The sequence below is a fragment of the Colobus angolensis genome, unplaced genomic scaffold, assembly GCF_000951035.1.
Source record: "Colobus angolensis palliatus isolate OR3802 unplaced genomic scaffold, Cang.pa_1.0 Scaffold83, whole genome shotgun sequence".
Taxonomy (NCBI): domain Eukaryota; kingdom Metazoa; phylum Chordata; class Mammalia; order Primates; family Cercopithecidae; genus Colobus; species Colobus angolensis.
This window is the reverse complement of record NW_012122154.1, coordinates 3007714-3029323: the sequence shown is the minus strand read 5'-3', so window position 1 is coordinate 3029323 and position 21610 is coordinate 3007714. Positions and strand designations below refer to the sequence as shown.

Sequence of the window (21610 nt, the reverse complement as noted above, 5' to 3'; positions counted from 1 at the left end):
CTTGAACTCCTGACCTCAAGTGATCTGCCCAACTCAGCCTCCCAAAATGCTGGGATTACTAGCGTGAGCCACCACGCCTGGCCAATAATCTGTTCTTTTATATGTTATTTTGAATTTGTCCTTATGCCTCTTATTTTCTTTTTCTTGCCAATTGTGAACTATGCCGACAAAGGTATACTGCTGGAATATACTATTTCATTAATAAAAATTCTAACATGGGCATTATAAACTACACACCTCCAGTTCTTCAATAAATGTAGCCAAGTCTTCTTTCCACAAATCTGATGGACTCTTTCTCTTTAATGTGTCCAGCTCTTGTTCCTTCATAATTACAAAATTGTGTTAATATATGTACACAAGCAGCACATGCAACATACAAATTTTACTTTTACCATTAGAACAAAACTAAGCAGCATGTACCATCCTGCCATCAACTCACTTTTTCATTTCTTAGTCTGCAGAGTTCATCTTTCTTTTCCTTGGTTAAATACCAAAGGGGCATATCAAGAAGATAGTTGAAGGTTGGTCCAGAATCTGTTACAGAGTTACTCTTTTCAGTTTCCTTTTCGTTGTCACTCTCTTCATTTTCTTCTTCATCTGGAACCTAAAGGATGAATTAAAATCTAACTTTATTAGACAATGTGAAACATAAACATTATACAATACATAGTCTTCAACAATATAGAAAAGTGCCACTCAAGATTACCTTTTGCTGGGCTTCTTTCCAGGCCTTCACAGGATCCGAATCATATCCCCTCTGAATCAGAACTTTAATTAATTCTTTCTTAGGCTTATTTTCTATTTTAAAAAAAGTAAACAGAGATAATGATTTTGAGTAATATTTTAGGAAAGGGATAAGGTTTTACCACAAGTGAAAAGTTTAAAACTGGAAATTAAACTGTCTTGGTACTTGCATAAATTTGCATATCCTGGTATACAGGCAAGTCTCCCTAAACTACCGACAAATGTAAATTACCACAAGAGGGCAGTCAAATCATATATGAGGCTATGATCAAATCTTTTTTTTTTTTTGGAGACAGGGTCTCTCTCAGTCTTGTGCCCAGGCTGGAGTGCCAGTGGCACTACCTAGGCTCACTGCAGCCTTGACCTCCCCAGCTCAAGTGCTGGGATTACAGGTATGAGCCACCGCACCCAGACAGTATAAGCCATTTGTAATCTTCCCGTTTTTTTTTTTTTTTTAACCATCAGCCTTATTATCTCTTCTCTCTTGGTCTCTTTTATTTTCTGTTCCTGTAAACATGATTAGCGTATCTATTTGCTTGATCAATCAGTTTATGGAAGGTCTTCTAGCTCTCTATTCTCATATCTAATTGTCAACTAAATCTTGATTTCTCAAGATGCTCAGTCAAGGAAACACCATCTCTTTCAAACTATAAATACCTAATCAGATATTTAAAAGAAATGCTTGTATAAGTGACCAGGTGAATTAAATGGATTTTGTCTCTTTTTCCACCATTACTCTCACCAAAAATGTTTAAAGAAAGTTTGGTGTAACTAGAGTTTTAGTAAAGCAGTTATTATTCCCAAAACATACCAATGATTATTTTGCCATCTATTTTCTCTAAGATAAAGCGAGCCTGATTATTCAGTTTAGCAGATTCAGCACCAAGCATTCCTAGGAGCCATTCTTTTCTTAATCCATAATATTTAAGTCTGAGTTCAAAAAAGTCTCTTAGAATATCCAACACCGTGTCGTATTTCTTTAAACAGCCTACGTGGTCAAAAAGCACCTGGAAAAGGAAAACAAGATTAGAGCCAAGAATAGACAAATTGGCTAAACTTTATAAAGGTAGACTAAGATATACTTTTAAAATTGATATTAATCTTTAATATAAATGGAAACATGTACATCTCACAAAACACATACATACCATAGAGTTGCATGTGAGACTAGTTTGGAGTTTGAAGACTTTGTGTAGTCCAACTCTCTCTGCCTCTGCCAGTTTTTCTTCAGTCATCTTCACAACAAATTTCACAGTGGTATCTGTATGGTATTCCCTATAGTCTGTTATGAGAGGAGGTGTCTTCTCAGTGCCATTCAACATGGGTTCTAGAACTTGTTCTTTGTATGTCTAAAGAAAGAAAGAATCCTGAAATTTCTAAAATACAGGCTCCTGAATAGTCAACAGCAATAGTACAAAAAGTGTTTCCTTTGATACAAAACTAAAAAAGAAATCCACAATTATTTACCTGGGTCCATGTTCTGATGGGAAGCTCTGAGATTTCAATGGTTGTGGAATTAAGAATAGCTACTTCACCACTAATCACATATTGATTTGGAGCCAGTTCTTCAATAGTACCCTTGAAGTTCTTGTAACTTGGAAGCTAAATTGGCATTTTAAAAAACAATGTTTTTTAAACGTGATACTAGACAGAAATCACAACAGTGTTTAACAATAAATCTAAGTATAAAGTATGAAATTAAATTTTATGTTTGCATCCTCTTTATTCATACAGTCTACTCAACTGAAACCCAAGGAAAAGTTAAGGCTCTTAACGCACACAGAATACTTACCATTGGCAAAGGTTCTTCTCCATCCATCAAACGCCTGATGTTATTTACAACTTCACGCACATCAAAGTTGGGGATTTTGCAGGACCACCCAGTACCGATTCCTTCAGCACCATTTATCAGCACCATGGGAATAATAGGAATGTACCATTCAGGCTCAACACGCTGGTTGTCGTCATATAAAAACCTCAATGTGTGATCATCTTTTGGTGGAAATAACAACCGAGCCAAAGAGCTAAATAAAGAAAAGAATCAAAGAATGTTATTTTATAAAAATACTGAATTTGACACTTAACTTTTATCAAAAGGACATGTGTTATACATGAAAATTATCTTGGTTTTACTTGCTAATACTCATTTAACATTATTTATTGAGTACTTTCTATGTGTCAGGCACATGGACATAAAGTCTCAATCCTCTGGCCGGGCGCAGTGGCTCACACCTGTAATCCCAGCACTTTGGGAGGCCGAGACGGGCGGATCACGAGGTCAGGAGATCGAGACCATCCTGGCTAACACGGTGAAACCCCGTCTCTACTAAAAAATACAAAAAACTAGCCAGGCGAGGTGGCGGGCGCCTCCCGAGCTACTCGGGAGGCTGAGGCAGGAGAATGGCGTAAACCCGGGAGGCGGAACTTGCAGTGAGCTGAGATCCGGCCACTGTACTCCATCCTGGGCGACAGAGCACACACAAAAAAAGTCTCAATCCTCAAGGAGCTCACATTCCAGTAGAGGTTTGACAGTGAACATATATTTTGTTAGGTGGTGGGATAAACACTGAGAAGAAAAAGTAGGAAACTGACTGAAGAGGTGCTAAGGAAAGGTAAGCCGTTTCTGACAGGATAACGTTTGAGCAGAGAAAAGAAACTGAGGGGGCCAGGTGTGGTGGCTTGCGCCTGTAATCACAGCACTTTGGGAAGCTGAGGCAGGTAGATCACCTGAGGGCAGGAGTTCAAGACCAGCCTGGCCAACATGGTGAAACCCCGTATCTACTAAAAATATAAAATTAGCTGAGCATGGTGGCATGCACCTATAATCCCAGCTACACGGGAGGCTGAGGCAGGAGAATCACTTGAACCCAGGAGGCAGAGGTTGTAATGAGCTGAAATCGTGCCACGGCATTCCAGCCTGGGCAAAAAGAGCGAAACTCCATCTCAAAAGAAAAAAAAAAAAGAAAAAATAAACTGAGGGACTGAGCCATTTGGATATCTAGAGAAAGAGCGTTGCAGGCAAAGGAACAAGTAAGTAAACGGCCCTGAAGAGAAAATGTGCTTGGTATATTTGAGTATAGGCCGAGGACAGTGTGGTTGGAGAAGAGATGGTATGAGAAGGAATCAAAAGATACGCAAGGTGGGGACACGGATCACATAATGTCTGGTTAGCTAAAATAGGTCTTTAGATTTTACTCTGAGCAGTTGAAGGTTCAGAGTGACTTATTTTTTTAAAAAATAATTGGCTGCTATAAGATGGTATATTACAATAGTTTAGATGAGATGGGGGTGGCTTAGTATTTTTCCAATGCAGATCCTATAGGATTGGCTGAGGAACTGGACGTAAGTATCGAGCAAAGCAGTCAAAGGTGACAAGGTTTTTAGCATGAGCAGTTAGAAGGATGGCATTCCATTTACTGAGACAGGAAAACTAAGGATTTGGTTTTAGACTTATGTTTGAGATATTTAACTAGATATTCAAGTGGGAAATGTTGAGAGGGCAGTCAGACATAAAAGTTGAGAGTTCAGGGGAGAGATGAGGACTGGGGATTTAAAGGTATAGACCAGATGAATGGGAGATCATTTGGGAATTGAGTGTAGATATTGGAAAGAGATCTGATGAAGGAGTCCTAGAATGGGCCAGTATTTAGAGGTTGGGAAGGTGACAAGGACCCAGCAGAGACAGCTAATAAGGAAAAAGAGAACCACAAGAGTCTACAGTCATAGAGGCCAAATAGTTTCAAGAAGGATGGAGTGATTAGTAACTGTTTGAATGTCACTGAAAGGGTGACTGGGATGACAGCTGAAAATTGACCATTCATAATATACTTTCCATAGGCTTATATAGGAGTAAAATTTCAATTGTGATATTTAGGAAGAATCAAAGTCTCCTTTACTCAGTCCCAAGCTCCACATCAAGATTTCTCAACCTTAGCATAATCGACATGTTGTGCTGGATAATTCTTTTTGTTATGGCGGGGCTTTCCTGTATATGTTAGGGTATTTATAAGCCTCACCCCTGGCCTCTGCCCACTAGATGCCAGTATCTTCTGATTAACTAAGTTTTTGTTTTTTTGGTCAACTAAATCTTACATTGTTTCAAAACTGGAATGGTGAAAGTGAAAGCATACCGACCTGAGCATTGTGAAGATGTATCGTGGACTAGCGGAATCCTTGCCACCATGCAGTCTGGTACCAAACTGACCAATGGGCTGCAACAGGTTCAGATTATTGCTACCCACAAAATTCTGAGCCAAATTGATAATGGTCATCATTAGTGACATCTGTGGGGAAAAAAGATTCATTAAGTTGAGGCTTTTACTAATACTAATACATTATTATGACTTAATCTCACTATAATCCTGTAACATTTTGTGAGGTTTAGTTGTTTAGTGACTTTCCTCAGATTAATAGATGGCAGAAGTAGTACTTGAACCTACAACTTCTGGCTCCAAGTTTAGGGCTGCCGTCCAACAATTTCTATTAAGTCCCACTCAACTTTGAAGGCATAGTTCCTCTCCTTATCCTCAGCAAAATGAAATACTTCCTACTTTGTGTTACAATGCTGTGCTCTTTTCTATTCTAGCATGTATCACTTTATTCTATAGCTGTGTGTGTATTGGCCCTCTGGCTAAATTGTTGTATCTTGGGGATAAGGAACATATTTTATTTTTATTTATCTTTGTATACCTGGTACATGGTAGGCATTCAACAAATGTTCGTTGGGTGAAAATTGTATCCCTACTATATTTTGATTGAAAGCAACAAGACAACCATTATATTTAAAATTCTAGAAACCTGTAGGCAATCTAGTTCTTTAAAACTGTTTTACCTAATTAATGCAAAGAGCAAACACAAAACATTGGTGTAAAGTCAAACAATTCAGACACATATAAAAAGTGAAAGTTGCCCTTTCTAATTCCCAGGGGTAACTAAAGTGAACAATTTGGAACATATTCTTGTAGACCTTTTTAGTTATTGTTCTGCCTCTTTTTTTCCTCACCTGACAATAGACTGTGAATATTCCTCAGTGTCAGTGTACAGTTTTACTGAAGCTATAGCACTGATTCTATGCAAACATGTGTCACAATTTATTATAACAATTTTCAAATCAGTGAAGGTCTAAATTTTGTCATCACAAAGTTATAATAAACATACTAAGTATCTTTTAATGTAGACCTTTGCAGACTTATGAGTATCCCTGCAGGAATACTACTTTCAGAAATCAAAGAGCAAGTAGTTTTATTGTTTGACAGATTTTACCAACTTGTTCTTTACTATGAATATCTGAGCTTATACTTTCACCAAATCTATTTTGAGAATGACTCTGCAGGGATTTCTGATATAATGCTTTCTGGAAACATGAATTGTATGTTTACCTCACCATGATGATAAGAAGACATTTCAGCCACTGATCCAGCTAACTGGGCAACCTTTACCTCTCGCTTGTCATTCCGTTTAAAGCAAGTAAACAAAACCTTTCTCTGACCTGGTTTCAAACCTTTAAAATGAAATAAGAGCAAACATAAGTATCCTCAATTTAACCATTTTTGGAATTTGATTTCCATCTTACAATGAAAACAGACGAACAAATTGGAACTCACCATCCACCATAGAAGGGATAGATCTCTCGTTATCAGAATTTGAGAACAAGATAAGTTCCTTGTTGATGAAGTCATTATATGTCAGATATGTGGTAGTTTGTCCATACAAGTAATCCTGAAGGACCAAATAGTATTACATTGAGACCACCAGTCTTAACAATGCTCAACACAAAAATCAAACAGAAACCTTTCAGAACTAAGAATTATTTCTGTAATTCTTAAGTCTTAAAGAAATATTGAATAATACATACATATTTTATGTTTTAAAGATAAAGCAAATTTAACTGCTGCACAATTCTATCATATCAAATATTTTACTAAAATAACTATTCAGTAAGTTTAATTTGCTATAGTATCAATACCAAAAGGTCAGTCTAACAGTCCATTCTGTGGGATATATTTAATACTTTTACCTCAGGAAGTCCAAGTAACTTTCGTTGTCTTCTATCCTCCATGAAATTAGTTAACCATTCCTTTCGATCATCTATCTGTTTTTTGCTAAAGGCCTATAAATTAAAGGATGAAAAAGATGTCAGTGGTACTAATAGGTTCCAAAATATCCAAAATATCCTTCTACGAAGAACGAACAAACAACAGAAAAACAACAAAAATCTTGTTTTCCTTTTTTTTTTTTTTGAGACAGAGTTACTGCTCTCTTGCCCAGGCTGGAGTGCAATGGTGTCATCTCGGCTCACTGCAACCTCCGCCACCTAGGTTCAAGTGATTCTCCTGCCTCAGCCTCACCAGCCCCTGGGATTATGGTTGCCCGCCACTACGCCCAGCTAATTTTTGTATTTTTGTATTTTTTTGAAACGGAGTTTCACTCTTGTTGCCCAGGCTGGAATGCAATGGTGCGATTTTGGCTCACCACAATCTCCACCTCCCGGATTCAAGTGATTTTCCTGCCTCAGCCTCCCATGTAGCTGGGATTACAAGCGCGCCCCACCACGCCTGGCTAATTTTTTGTATTTTTAGTAGAGACGGGGTTTCTCCATGTTGGTCAGGCTGGTCTCGAACTCCCAAGCTCAGGTGATCCGCCCGCCTCGGCCTCCCAAAGTGCTAGAATTATAGGCGCGAGCCACTGCGCCCGACCTTTCTTTTCTTTTTATATTTTTGAGACGTAGTCTTGCTCTGTTGCCCAGGCTGGGGTGCAGTGGCGCAATCTCGGGCTCACTGCAAGCTCCGCCTCCCGGGTTTGCGCCATTCTCCTGCCTCAGCCTCCCGAGTAGCTGGGACTACAGGTGCCCGCCACCACACCTGGTCAATGTTTTTTTTGCTTTGTTTTGTTTTTTCTTTTGTATTTTTAGTAGAGACAGGGTTTCACCGTGTTAGCCAGGATGGTCTTGATCTCCTGACGCTGTGATCCACCCACCTTAGCCTTCCAAAGTGCTGGGATTACAGGCGTGAGCCACTGTGCCCGACCTTACTTCCTTTACTTTTTTTTGAGGTGGAGTCTCACTCTGTTGTCCAGGCTGGAGAGCAGTGGCCTGATCTCGGCTCACTGCAACCTCTGCCTCCCGGGTTTAAGTGATTCTCCTCCTCAGCTTCCCGAGTAGCTGGGACTACAGGCACCCGCCACCATGCCCGGCTAATTTTTTGTATTTTTAGTAGAGACGGGGTTTCAGCGTGTTAGCCAGGATGGTCTAGATCTCCTGACCTTGTGATCTGCCCGCCTTGGCCTCCCAAAGTGCCGGGATTACAGGCGTGAACCACCACGCCTGGCCGAGACAGAGTCTTATACAAAAATGTAAATGTTTCAATTGACTAAAGTAGTGATTTCTAAAATTAGAATGTATATATAAAATACAACTCAAACGTACCAGGCTGATAGCAGCATCATCTTCAGGACCAGAATATTTGAACTGGATACGATGTCTTTTCATATCTGCAAAATATTCTTTAGCTTCCTTTGATGTGCTGGTACCCAAACCTATAAAACCAAGAATACCAAGTTCCCTCATATAGTCTTGTACAGGGTGTATAATAAAATGAGAAGTTCTATATGGGTTTCATTACAAACCTTTGTAATATTTGACTTTCCATTTTTTATGATTTGGAGTAGAACTCTTCCATTCTTCAAATTCAGGAAGGCTATAAAATGCCATTTCTTGCTTGTTTTTGGACACCTGTGATAAAAAACAATGACTGTGGCTTTGTACACTGTGGGGTCCCCTGCATACCTCTGCATGTGACTGGGCTTATATGTATATCCAGGTTTGAGGAGTAGGGCCTTAAAATATCCATGATGGTATCTTAGAAATTTTACCTTCACAATGGGAGTGATAAATTCCTCCAGAAAACGATGTCGCAGAAGAGAGGGCCAGTTGTGATGGATAAAATTAATCAGCAAGCCTTTGATGTGGGAACCATCTTGGTCCTAGAAATATTTGAAAGCCAAAGTTCAAAAGAATTGTTAGGCTGGGCCTGGTAGCTCACACCTGTAATCCCAGCACTTTGGGAGGCCGAGTCAGGCGGATCACCAGAGGTCAGGCGTTCGAGACCAGCCTGGCCAACATGGTGAAACCCCGCCTCTACTAAAAATACAAAAATTAGTTGGGTGTGGTGGCATCCACTTGCAGTCCCAGCTACTCAGGAGGCTGAGGCAGGAGAATCGTTTGAACCCATGAGGCAGAGGTTGCAGTGAGGCAAGATTGCGTCATTGCACTCCAGCCTGGGCGACAAGGGCGAAAGTCCATCTCAAACAAACAAAGAATTGTTTAGAAATAAAAAAAAAAAAATTATGATTGACCTACTGGCAATTTGTCAAATTTTCTGTGGGAATCAAAACAGGTCTGTTCAAATCCTGGCTCACTTAACCTGTATTTGTAACATATATATGATATAAGCCTATCTGATTAGATGTTGATTAGAGATAATGAATAAAGCTCCTATTTAAATAATTTATTTTCATGGCAAAAAACACACAATGCAATTAAATTAAGACATGCTTAATTTAGTTGAACAATCTAAAAATTTAATAACAAATCTGACCTGATCTGTCATAATCATTATCTTCCCATAACGAAGAGTTTTCAGTGAATCTTCATCTTCATAGTTTTTCTTGTACTGAAGACCCACAATCTTGATGATATTGTTAATCTCAGCATTTTCCATGATCTGAAATGGACATATACCCAAAAAAAGTGTCTTGTTTATAAATTTGAAAAGAACAAAGAAATTTATCAGTATATGTTGCTTGAATTTTCTTGAGCTCCAGTATTTTGAGCTATTAGCTTATAACTTACTACATCAGAAAGGTCTGTTAAAATAGGCTATAGTGTACCTAACTTCTCAAAATAATCACAAACTGTCTAAAATATATTTTAAAATGCCTAATGAGGGAATTAAATATAAGCATGAAGTCTTGTATTATAAACTAGATTTAGATTCCAGAGATAGTTTTATATTCTACCTGCTTATGAGAAGCTTCTCGAACATTGAGTATTTTTCCTCTCAGAGGGAAAACCCCATATTTGTCTCTCCCAACCACACCAAGGCCTGAAACAGCCAACGTTTTGGCTGAGTCTCCCTCAGTCAGGATAAGCGTACAATCAGCGGAGTTTCGGCCCCCTAAAATAAAAAATACACAAATTAATATTAGCTCATTCAGTTCAACTTCAAATATACTAACTTGGATATGCTGTTTATAGCCTTGTGATGAAACACAAATAATTTATTATATATCAAGTAAAATTATTTGTTAGGTAATAGATCATGATGTAAACATTCTTGTTTTATACTCCAAAATAATCACTTCAATATTATTTATAACATGGAAATGACCTAAATGTTCCACAATAGGAGACAGGTTGATTTTTAACAAGTTATTCTGTTGAATATAGTTATTCTGTCAAGGGAAAAATAAATATCCATGGTATGCCATTAATGAATAAAATAACAACTATAAGACTTAAAGTTTGGAAACATTATTAAATATATACCTGCATCATTGGCATCATCAAGTTTGGGAATTCCCTTGATTCTGTTATGTTTTACAGCTGAACACTTCTTGTTTAACTGGACTTGGGCCTTAAATTTCACCCAGTTTAGTATGCTTTCTACAATACCACAGCCAATTGCCTGAAAATGAGAAGATTCATTAGAGGAGAAGGGATCTATCAGAAACCTAGAATACAAACGAGCCTCAATAAAAATAAAAACTATTCAAAAATTAAAAAGATGAAGAACAATAATTTTTGGATAGAGGATGGCACATCTTTCCATGTCAGGTTATCACTGCTGAGGGAGCTGCTCCTTTTGGTTCATTTGTTCAATAAATATTTACTATGTACATATATTGTGCTAGCACTGAGCTACTTGTTGGAGATATAGTGGTTAAAACAAATTAGGCCAGGCGTGGTGGGTCACGCCTATAATCCCAGCACTTTAGGAGCCCGAGGTGGGTGGAACACCTGAGGCCAGGAGTTTGAGACCAGCCTGGCCAACATGGTGAAATCCCGTCTCTACTAAAAATACAAAAATTAGCCAGCATGGTGGTGGGCACCTATAATTCCAGCTACTTGGGAGGCTGAGGCAGGATAATCGCTAGAACCCGGGAGGCAGAGGTTGCGAGTCAAGATCGCACCATTGCACTGTAGCCTGGGTGACAAAAGTGAAACTCCATCTCAAAAGAAAAAAAAAAAAATTAGCCAGGCATGGTGGTAGTGAGACGGCTGTAATCCCAGCTGCTTGGGAGGCTAAGGCAGGAGAATTGCTTGAATCTGGGAGGCGGGTGTTGCAGTGAGCTGAGATCAAGCCACGGCACTCCAGCCTGGGAAACAGTGAGAAGCTGTCTCAAAAAAAAAATTATAAATAAATAAAATTAGACACAAATAAAACAAATTGAGACACTTGTCCTCATGAAGTTTAAGACACAACACAGAAGACAGACATAGGTGGCTGCAGTGGCTCATGCCTGTAATCACAACACTTTAGGAGGCTGAGGATGGTGGATCAAGTGAGGCCAGGAGTTCAAGATCAGCCTGGCCAACATGGTGAAACCCCATCTCTAACTAAAAATACAAAAATTAGCTGGGTGTGGTGGTGCATGTCTGTAATCCCAGCTACTCAGGAGGCAAGGAGAATCGCTTAAACCTGGGAGGCAGAGATTCTAGTGATCCAGGATCACGTCACTGCACTGCAGCCTGGACAACAGAACAATACTCTGTCTCAAAAAAAAAAAAAGACCGGGCATGGTGGCTCACAACTGTAATCCCAACACTTTGGAAGTCTGAGACGGGTGGATCACTTGAGGTCAGGAGTTTGAGACCAGCCTGACAAACATGATGAAACCCTGTCTCTACTAAAAATACAACAACAACAAAATTAGCCAGGCATGGTGACGCACGCCTGTAATCTCAGCTACTCAGGAGGCTGAGGCAAGAGAATCACTGAAACCCAGGAGGCGGAGGTTGCAGTGAGCTGAGCTCGCGCCACTGCATTCCAGCCTGGGTGACAGAGCGAGACTCCGCCTAAAAAAAAGACAGAAATAAAATAAGTTATAGTGTTATAAGTGTTATGGATAAGCAAAAAGTTTGCTAATAAGGTATGTTTGATATTATATTGGAACCAACTTGGATGGGGCGAAGGGTAGAAAGTAAAAGCTTTCCTGAGGAAAGGACAAGACCTAAAGTAGCCAGGTGAAAAGGATGTATTTCAGACAGAAGGATTAGCATGTGAACAAACTGAGGAGGGGAAGAGCACTGTGCTTTTCAGTAATTTAAAAGCAACAGGACCATATAGGAAAAACTAGCACTGAGATGAGTTGGAGAAGTAGGTGTAATTAGATTACAGCCGTTCTTTCTTATTGGCCAAATTATGGAATTTGGACTTTCCCTGAGTGGAAGTCATTGAAAGATTTCAAATGAGAGTGAAGACAAAAATGTGTGCTTTAACATGAAAAGGTCACTCAAAAGCAGTGCAAGGAAAGGACTTGACCAGTATGAAGGTTAAGAACCTACTGTAGCAAACCAAAAAAGAGATAATGGTGAGAAGCTACTGCAACATCCAAGAGATGATTCTTATTGATTGGATTAGAGAGGAGGGGAAATAAAGAGAAGGCTCCCAGCTTTGTTTATACAACCTAGAGGTTGGTTGGGGCTTTTTACTAAGATAGGAAGTTGCTTTTGTGTTGGAGCATGGGGAGCTGCTTGTATGGGCAAATCAGTGAGTATGGAGGTAAAGAATTCAATTTTGGATGTGGATGATTGAGAGCAAGTCTTAGGCATTTAAGTGAGGGTGTTTGTTAAACAGCTAGATTAATTCAAAAGTGATCTAAGCTTAATGGTGATATGTAATTGGGAAATACTGAAATATAGATGGTAATTAAGTCCTTGGTAAAATCAGTTAAAGAAAAGCCCTTTTTTACTTCCTTTTCAGATTGGGAAGACTTGGAGAAGTGCACTGTGGGAAGAATCGTTGTCTCTGCAGAGCTGAGAAGTGCAATGGAAAATAAAGTCAGGTGTTTCTATTTTTAATTTCCCTCTAAGTACTTACAGCTTTGATAAATTTTTCACTTAATTGGCATGTTGATCCAAAGCTCTTTGGTTGTAAAGTCATGTTTTCTTTTGTCTGAGAGTCAAAGGTTGGGTTTTCAATTAAGGCATTTACAAAAATCCACATGTGATTTTTCACCTGCAATAAAAGTTGACAATTCAAGTCACTAAAAATGTACTCATGCTTTATTTATAGCCTTTCTCTTCTTCCTTGACTTTAGAAAAAGAAAACTGCCAAAAGCACATACCTGATGTGCTTTTACTGCAACACCACCCTTGTTCTTCTTCTTCACAACATCAACAAGTTTAGTCACAATCTGATCAGCTACATAATCAACATGTCTGCCACCCTAATAAAGAAAAACACCAAACCATAAAACTCAGTATCCTCAAAATTATAATCATCAAACATTAAAAAAAACTAATTTAACCTCCTTTATACTAGCTAGCCAAATATTCAAGTTTACTTCATATATTAAAAACAATAAGAACACATATATGTAAAGATAAAACATGATTAATAATTTAAGAATAAAATTACCTTGGAAGTAGCAATGCTGTTGACAAAGCTAATTTGCTGAAAGCCTTTTTCACTCATGGTTAAACACACTTCCCACCTGTGGTTCACTTGTTCGTGTATTACTTTCAATGGGTTACCAGTTTCATCCAACTTGTCCTTCAAATACATGTCCACATAACTACGAAATCCTTTTACCTGTACAAGAATTAAAGGTAATAGTATTAAGAAAGTTATTAAAAAATAGTTTCAATGATAGACTATGAGGACTTTCCAAAACCAATGCAATGATATTCACTGATAGGCATAAAAGAATGGTCATTAAAGGACACAGACCGAGGTGGGTGGCTCACTTGAGCCCAGGAGTTCAAGACCAGCTTGGGCAACATAGTGAGATCCCCATCTCCATTAAAAAAAAAAAAAAAAAAAATTAGCTAGGCATGGTGTTGCTGCCTGTATTTCCAGCTACTCCAGAAGCTGAGGTGGGATGATTGCTTGAGCCTGGGAGGTCCAGGCTGTAGTGAGCCGTGATTGCATCACTGTACTGCCTGGGTGACAGAATGAGTGGCTATCAAGAAAAGAAAAAAATAAGTAAAATTAAAAAAAGGACATGAAATATGTATTTTAGGTGTTTCTTTGAGAAAGAAATTCCTTCAATACATTTAAAATGAGCTGATTAAAAAATGTGGCATATTGGCCGGGCGCGGTGGCTCGAGCCTGTAATCCCAGCACTTTGGGAGGCCGAGACGGGCGGATCACGAGGTCAGGAGATCGAGACCATCCTGGCTAACACGGTGAAACCCTATCTCTACTAAAAAATACAAAAAACTAGCCAGGCGAGATAGCAGGCGCCTGTAGTCCCAGCTACTTGGGAGGCTGAGGCAGGAGAATGGCGTGAACCTGGGAGGCGGAGCTTGCGGTGAGCTGAGATCCGGCCACTGGACTCTGGCCTGGGTGACAGAGCCAGACACCGTCTCAAAAAAAAAAAAAAAAAAAAAAAGTGGCATACCATTCGCTTTTCAAGAACATATGTGAGAAGTGGTAAGAAAATACTTATGGGTGGGGCCGGGTGCAGTGGCTCATGCCCGTAATCTCAGCACTTTGGGAGGCAGGTGGATCACGATGTCAAGTGTTCGAGACCAGACTGGCCAACATAGTGAAACTCCATTTCTACTAAAAACATAAAAAATTAGCCGGGTGTGGTGGCGGGCGCCTGTTATCCCAGCTACTCAGGAAGCTGAGGCAGGAGAATCGCTTGAACCTGGGAGGCGGAGGTTGCAGTTCATGTCACTGTACTCCAGCCTGGGCAATAGTGTGAGACTGTCTCAAAAAAAAAAAAATATGCGAGGGGAAAAAAATCAATTTTGCATTTGACTATGATTACAAAATCCCTTATTATCATTAACATCCAGGAAAATACTCACTGGCAGTTTATTTCCATTAAGAAAGACTTTGACATCTTTGGTGGATCCAGCAATATCATATGCTCTTCTCACCATTAGTGCAACAATATCTTTGTCCAGGCTTTGCATTTTAAACTTAGACAAATCAGGCTGAAAGGTGATACATGTATAATCTTCTCCACTGAAGGGCTTGAGTTCCATCTCACCAGCTCTCCCCATATTATCCATCCATGTCTATGGAAGTAAAGAATAAGAAAGATGAAAAATTCAAGTCATCTCACAAACTAGAAGTAAATAACATAAATTTATGAGTCCTAATAACCTAATATACGCTTATGAATAATTTTCCTTACTTCAATAGCTTATAAATTATGTTAAATTACCGACCATTAATGCCATTATAAATGGCTATACTACTACCATTTATCATTAAGGTACAAGACACTTTTTTACTTGCCTGTTTGAACATTTTCTTGTATTCTCTACTGGCTGTTTCCACAGTAAATTTGGTACTGAATATGTTACACAATTTGGCTCCATAGCCATTTCGACCACCTGGGCAAATAAATATGAAACACTATTTTATTGTTATTATCTCATTGACAGCTTTATTTCTTAATCACTGGCAGAGCTATTCAATTATAGAGATTTATTTCCATATTTTTAACCCTCATGCCACAGATAGTCATTTAAAATACATATATTTTTAGTAACAAATATGTTATTTCCCCTCAATACTCTACCTGTCACTTTCTTTTCATCATCATCATAGTTACTAGAAGTTAGGAGCTGTCCAAATATGAGAGCTGGGACATACATCTTTTCAACTTTGTGTTCAACAACAGGAATACCTTTTCCATTATTCCATATACTAATTAAATTGTTTTCCCTAAGAAAACAAGATTGAAAATTGTATTGTACAACACATTAAATGAATGCTTACCATTTAAAAATATTTAAATACTATTATTTCTAAAATATGTATATTCAGGCTGGGCGCGGTGGCCTATGCCTGTAATCCCAGCACTTTGGGGAGGCTGAGGAGGGTGGATCACTTGAGGCCAGGAGTTCTGGCCAACATGTTGAAACCGTCTCTACTAAAAATAAAAAAATTAGCCAGGCGTGGTAGCGCACGCCTGTGATTCCAGCTACTTGGGAGGCTGAGGCAGGAGAATTGCTCCAAGTGTTGGGATTATAGATGTGAGCCACCATGCCTATCCCTCAATTTTTTTGACTCTTTTCATATATACCTTCTGAAATTCAGCAGGAACAACATTTCCCACCATGCTCAGTTCCTGACATTCCTGAAATAGGAGTCAAGAGGAAAAAAAAAACTTTTCCAACACCTGAATAGACACTGATAATATTGAAAAAATATAAAATTTTAAAATGTTAGAATAAACAAAGGGAAATGATTTATGCCCAATGGAAAGAAAAGAACAATCTGGAAACACTATTATACACCACTCCCACTCCTTTTTTGAGACAGCATCTTGCTCTGTCACCCAGGTTGGAGTGCAATGGCAGGATCACAGCTCACTGAAGCCTTGACCTCCTGGGCTCAAGCAATCCTCTCACTTCAGCCTCCCGAATAGCTGGGACTACAGGCGTGCATCACTACATCTGGCTAATTTTTAAATTTTTTGTAGAGATGAGGTTCTCACTGTGTTGCCCAGGCTGGTCTCAAACTACTCCTGGGCTCAACTGATTCTCCCACTTTGGCCTCCCAAAGTGCTGGGATTACAGGAGTGAGCCACCATGCCTATTATACCCCTTTTAAGAGGATCATCTATACATCTCTTGTTCCCACCCAACAAAGTACATTGCAAAACAAACATAAAAGGGAAAAACAGGCTGGGTGCAGTGGCTCATGCCTATAATCCCAGCAATCCCAGCACTTTGGGAGGCTGAGGCAGGCAGATCACCTGAGGTCAGGAGCTCGACACCAGCCTGACCAACTTTTGTTCAATTCAACAAGTGACTCCTGAGCAGCTATGGTATGCTGTAGAATAATGAGAGAGAACCCTAGAAAGATACGGTACTGTCTGTGCTTAAGAACTCACTTGTTGGCCAGGCGTGGTGGCTCATGCCTGTAATCCCAGCACTTTGGGAGGCTGAGGTGGGCAGATCACGACATCAGTAGTTCCAGTCCAGTCTGGCCAACATAGTGAAATCCTGGTTCTACCAAAAAAATAAAAAATTAGCCGGGCGTGGTGGTGTGCGCCTGTAATCCCAGCTACTCTGGAGGCTGAGGCGGGAGAATTGCTTGAACCTGGAAGGCGGGTTCAGCCTTGGGCAACAAGAGCAAAACTCCGTCTCAAAAAAAAAAAAAAAGGAAAAACAGTATCAATCATAAACTGCCTTGCTCTCAAATAAAATGCTGAAAACTTATTTGGACTTATTTCAGTTAATTCTTGAATGGTAATGCATTTTAGTTAATAACTAGATATGCGTTATGGTTCTTATTCTACATAGTACTTATTATCTATAAAAAACTAATTAAAACTAGCTCAACATTTTTTAAAGACTATGATATTGAGTTCTTATGAAAATCCAGGTATACTTTGTCATAATTAATCAGACTAATAAAAAAGTGAAATAAGCACCCTGATCACCCACAAAGGGACACCCCGCATTTATAAGCAGAAATGTTAGATCAAATTATTCTCTACCACCACCTACTGGTTTACTGTTTGAATAGCGTCATGAGAAAAAGTTAAAACTCTGGATGCCAGAATACTTAAGGCCATTACTGAAGGTGCTTGCTCAAATATTTAGGGATTAAGTGTCATAAGGCCTGTAATTTATTTTGAAATGATCCATAGCAAATAGGCTGGGTGCCATGGCACACACCCATAATGCCAACACTGGAGGATTGCTTCAGGCCAGGAGTTCGACGATCAGACCAGGCACTTCCTCAAAAAAAACAAAACAAAACAAAAACAACAACAACAAAAGAACTAATTAAAAAAAAGATGAAGAAAATATGGAAAAACGTTGGCAACTGTTGGATCTAGGTGGTGGGTATCCACAGGTTTTTCATTTTAGCATTCTGCTTTTGTGTACTTTTGTGAACTTCTGTTTAAGAAAAGCCAACTTCACCAGTAATCAAAATATATGCAAATAACAATAGCAATGAGCTACATAACAAACAAAAACTAAGCAAAAGACGTACGGATCAATTGTGACTCTAATACAAGACATTTTTGGGTCCCTTTGTTTGTTGTCCGCAGCATTAACTGAAAGAAAATAAAATATACATTGGTAAGAAATTCGTGTTTTAAAAAAACATTCTGTAACTCCAAGTAAGATATAGAAAAAAAAGTTCCCAAACAGCACAGGAGTGGCATTAATAAGGTGTTAATTTAGGAAGTTTTGTTCATAGTACTGTTTCCAGGAGAAAACTCAACCTCCTGGGCTCCAGGAAACCACCTCACCTTTGTCAACTAATTGAAATGACAGGAGCCCTGGCTACAGCAGGTTTGCTAGAAGTGATACTTTTTTTTTAACTTTTATCTTTTTTTATTTTTATTTGGAATGATACTTCTTACGAAAGATCTGACCAGCAGATCTTTATGTTAAAGGATTTACTCACCTAGAATCTCATCAAAGATTTTGTACAAACCAGGAACAAAAGTGACTTCCCTATAGTTAATGCCAACATCTTCATCGTAAACCCACATTTGCTAGAAATAAGGCAAAGAAATAGTTATTTTTACTCTATATTCATTGTTCTGTTATCATGATTACCGTAAAGTCTTCGTATTAAATATTACCATATTTAGGCCAGTTCCAGTGAAACTCAGTACCCAAGAGGTACAGAAAGAAGAGTATCCATTTCAAGGACTAGGTAACTGCCTTTGATGAGCTTGATTTTACCTGGGTTACTAATTCCACAGAACCAATGTAGGTGTCTGGGCGGAGCAAAATATGTTCCAATTGTGTTTTCTTTTGATAGATTCTTTCAATAGACAGTCTTTTCTTGGCATCTTCATTTTTCTTTATTTTGTTGACTTGCATATTTTCATTTACAGGCTAGCAATTAAAAAAAGAGAGAGAGAGAAGGGGATTTTCAATCATAAGTTTATCCCAAACTAGGAACAAAATGCCTACCATAGTGAGACGTCAACACACATTGCAATCTGTTAGTAGGTAGTGGTGGGGTTGTGTACAAAGAGGACAATTTAAATTCGCTGCGGCCAGGTCCTCAGGTGTCAGGTTAAACAGACACATATTATCTCACCAAGTGGGTCTGTCTGGAAACCTCTTTTCTTGAGCAACGTGGTAGATGTCATCAATAAAATGCACCCACTTCTTTCAGTTCCTGCACACATTATTTACCGAGTGCCTATTATTATAAACCACGGTGTCCCGAGCACACGACAGATTCTAGTTCGGCAGCAGCAGCTGGGGCGGCTATCAGTTCAATCCCTTGGCCACAGGAGCGTTGCGAATTTAGGAAGGGGGCGCTTTTGGAAGCTGGCCAGCCGCTCCAGGGGAACACTGTGCCATGCTCTGCCCTTTGCAAGATCGGGGACATTCAAGACCGTTTTCAAGCAGAGGGCAGGAGGGGAAAGCATCTGTACGCGCGACTCAATAACGTCGCACCCGGGCCGCTGTAACATGGGACCAACGGACTCCTGCCCCTAGAAACAGGGCAACATGGCCGGGCGCGGTGGCTCAAGCCTGTAATCCCAGCACTTTGGGAGGCCGAGACGGGCGGATCACGAGGTCAGGAGATCGAGACCATCCTGGCGAACACGGTGAAACCCCGTCTCTACTAAAAAATACAAAAAACTAGCCGGGCGAGGTGGCGGGCGCCTGTAGTCCCAGCTGCTCGCGAGGCTGAGGCAGGAGAATGGCGTAAACCCGGGAGGCGGAGCTTGCAGTGAGCTGAGATCCGGCCACCGCACTCCAGCCTGGGCGGCAGAGCGAGACTCCGTCTCAAAAAAAAAAAAAAAAAAAAGAAACAGGGCAACAGCGCACTGTACCCTGGAAGCCGGATCATACTTCACTACTAGCACCAGAAGGGGCTTCCGCCTCTCCACGATCACCCCGGAACCGGGAGATGGAGAATATGGGTTCCCAAGCCTGTCGCCGGCCTGACCGCAGCCCCGGAGCTTCACCCGTCACGGGCGGCCAGAGAGATGCCCGGGCAGCGCTGAGGCTCCACCGCCAGTCCCTCCCGCGAGCCGTACCTGCAATGGTGACACTTCCATGGTGACGGTCGTGAAGGGACTCGAGAACCCTGAAAGCGACTAAACAGGAAGGACCCACTAGACGACCCCCGACAAAGCCGCTTCTCCACAGACGCGCGTCGGTTAGGAGAGCTCCACTTGAACCTTCCTTTAGCCCGCCCGAAGCAGACGAGCCAATCCCTGACTCTCTCTCACCGTCTCCGTCCAGAAGAACCAATCGCAACTGGTCTTTTATGTCCACCTATGAACGGTTGAGTTGGCCCGGGGTTTGTTTGAATAAACCAATCAGATTAGGGAGGCGGGACTAGAGAGGTTTCAAAAGGCACCACTCGGCGTCGTAGCGGAGAGATTGACAGGGAATCTGGCCAATGACAAAGGCTCACTTGTTTTGTAGTGCGGAAAGCTTGAAAGAGATGGGCGTTGGAAGCGGGAAGGGGTTGCCTGAGGCAAAAGCGTGCAGGTGAAAAAAGCAAAGGATGTTTATTCTCAGGAACTGCCAATCTATCTAAGATCCCTGAAATCTAAAAACTGTCCTCTGTTCTGACGTTGTTAGCGAGGGGAATGGGAGCCTTAGCTTCGTTTTCCTGAGGAAACTGAGTGCCGGCTTTCTGGACAGGCAGCCTGGCTACTTGGTCGAAGCGAACGGATTCTGGCATCTGCCTCAACCCCGCCCCCTTTCCCCTCGAATTTATTTTTCAAAGAAATAAAAGTAGGCTGTGTGCGGTGGCTGGCGTCTGTATTCGCAGCACATTGGGAGGCCGAGGAAGGAGGATCGCTGGAGCCTAGGAGTTGGAGACCAGCCTGGGCAACATAGCGAGACCCTGTCTCTACCCAAAAATGAAAAAAAAAAAACAAAGCCGGGCGAGGCGGTGCACCTCTGTAACTCCAGCTGCAGAGGCTGAGGAGGGAGGATAGCTTGAGTCCCGGAGATCGAGGTGCCTTGAACTGTGATCGCTCCACTGCACTCCAGCCTGAGTGACAGAGGGAGACCATATCAAGAGATAAATAAATAAATAATACAAATAATCAAAATAAAAGTGCTACAGTTGTGGTTTGGGGGTTCCATATAATGGCAGGATGTAGAAAGGCTTTGCAAAATGGAGGGCAGCAGCATTCAGGTCCCCAGAAGAGCAGCGCTGGACTGCAGCTGGTAAATGGAAAGGGATAACTTGTGGTCGTAGCCTCTTGAGCTGAGGGTGGGCTCAGCCGGCTGGGGCTGAAACCTTTTCCGCAGCCAGCTGGCCGGATGCCCTCCGACTGGCTACTTTTGCTCACCTCCGTGAACCCTGCAGTCCAGAACAGCTCTTCCAATTTGACAAGGAAATGCCAACGACTGAAGGTTTTTTGTTTGTTTGTTTGGTTTTTGTTGTTTTTTTTTTGAGATGGAGTCTCATTCTGTTGCCCAGGCTGGAGTGCAATGGCACGATCTCGGCTCACTGCAAACTTCACCTCCCGGGTTCAAGAGATTCTCCTGCCTCAGCCTCCTGTGTAGCTGGAATTACAGGCGCCCGCCTGGCTAATTTTTGTATTGTTTAGTAGAGAGGGTTTTGCCATGTTGACCAGGTTGGTTTCAAACTTCTGACCTCAAGTAATCTGCCCGCCTCGGCCTCTCAAAGTGCTGGGATTACAAGTGTGAATCACTGTGCCCGGC

General features: G+C 40.7%; 1 protein-coding gene across 1 annotated transcript in view; it reads right to left on the bottom strand.

The window, feature by feature from the left end:
• TOP2A (topoisomerase (DNA) II alpha 170kDa) overlaps window positions 1–20138 on the bottom strand; it is a 28936-nt gene extending 8798 nt beyond the window's left edge. Inside the window, exons 1-27 of the mRNA XM_011929836.1 lie at window positions 19960–20138; window positions 18641–18796; window positions 18357–18447; window positions 17937–18000; window positions 15505–15650; window positions 15219–15316; window positions 14783–14995; window positions 13383–13556; window positions 13090–13191; window positions 12843–12980; window positions 10289–10427; window positions 9760–9917; window positions 9339–9464; window positions 8614–8724; window positions 8368–8473; window positions 8168–8277; window positions 6761–6853; window positions 6348–6462; window positions 6123–6244; window positions 4879–5027; window positions 2537–2768; window positions 2212–2346; window positions 1893–2093; window positions 1556–1751; window positions 707–798; window positions 440–604; window positions 238–321 (exon numbers count right to left, since the gene is read on the bottom strand). Coding sequence (XP_011785226.1) covers window positions 238–321; window positions 440–604; window positions 707–798; window positions 1556–1751; window positions 1893–2093; window positions 2212–2346; window positions 2537–2768; window positions 4879–5027; window positions 6123–6244; window positions 6348–6462; window positions 6761–6853; window positions 8168–8277; window positions 8368–8473; window positions 8614–8724; window positions 9339–9464; window positions 9760–9917; window positions 10289–10427; window positions 12843–12980; window positions 13090–13191; window positions 13383–13556; window positions 14783–14995; window positions 15219–15316; window positions 15505–15650; window positions 17937–18000; window positions 18357–18447; window positions 18641–18796; window positions 19960–19980 — 3537 coding nt within the window. The 5' untranslated portion in view covers window positions 19981–20138. The remainder of the gene's footprint in view (window positions 1–237; window positions 322–439; window positions 605–706; window positions 799–1555; window positions 1752–1892; window positions 2094–2211; window positions 2347–2536; window positions 2769–4878; window positions 5028–6122; window positions 6245–6347; window positions 6463–6760; window positions 6854–8167; window positions 8278–8367; window positions 8474–8613; window positions 8725–9338; window positions 9465–9759; window positions 9918–10288; window positions 10428–12842; window positions 12981–13089; window positions 13192–13382; window positions 13557–14782; window positions 14996–15218; window positions 15317–15504; window positions 15651–17936; window positions 18001–18356; window positions 18448–18640; window positions 18797–19959) is intronic.
• Between the last annotated feature and the right edge of the window lie 1472 nt (window positions 20139–21610).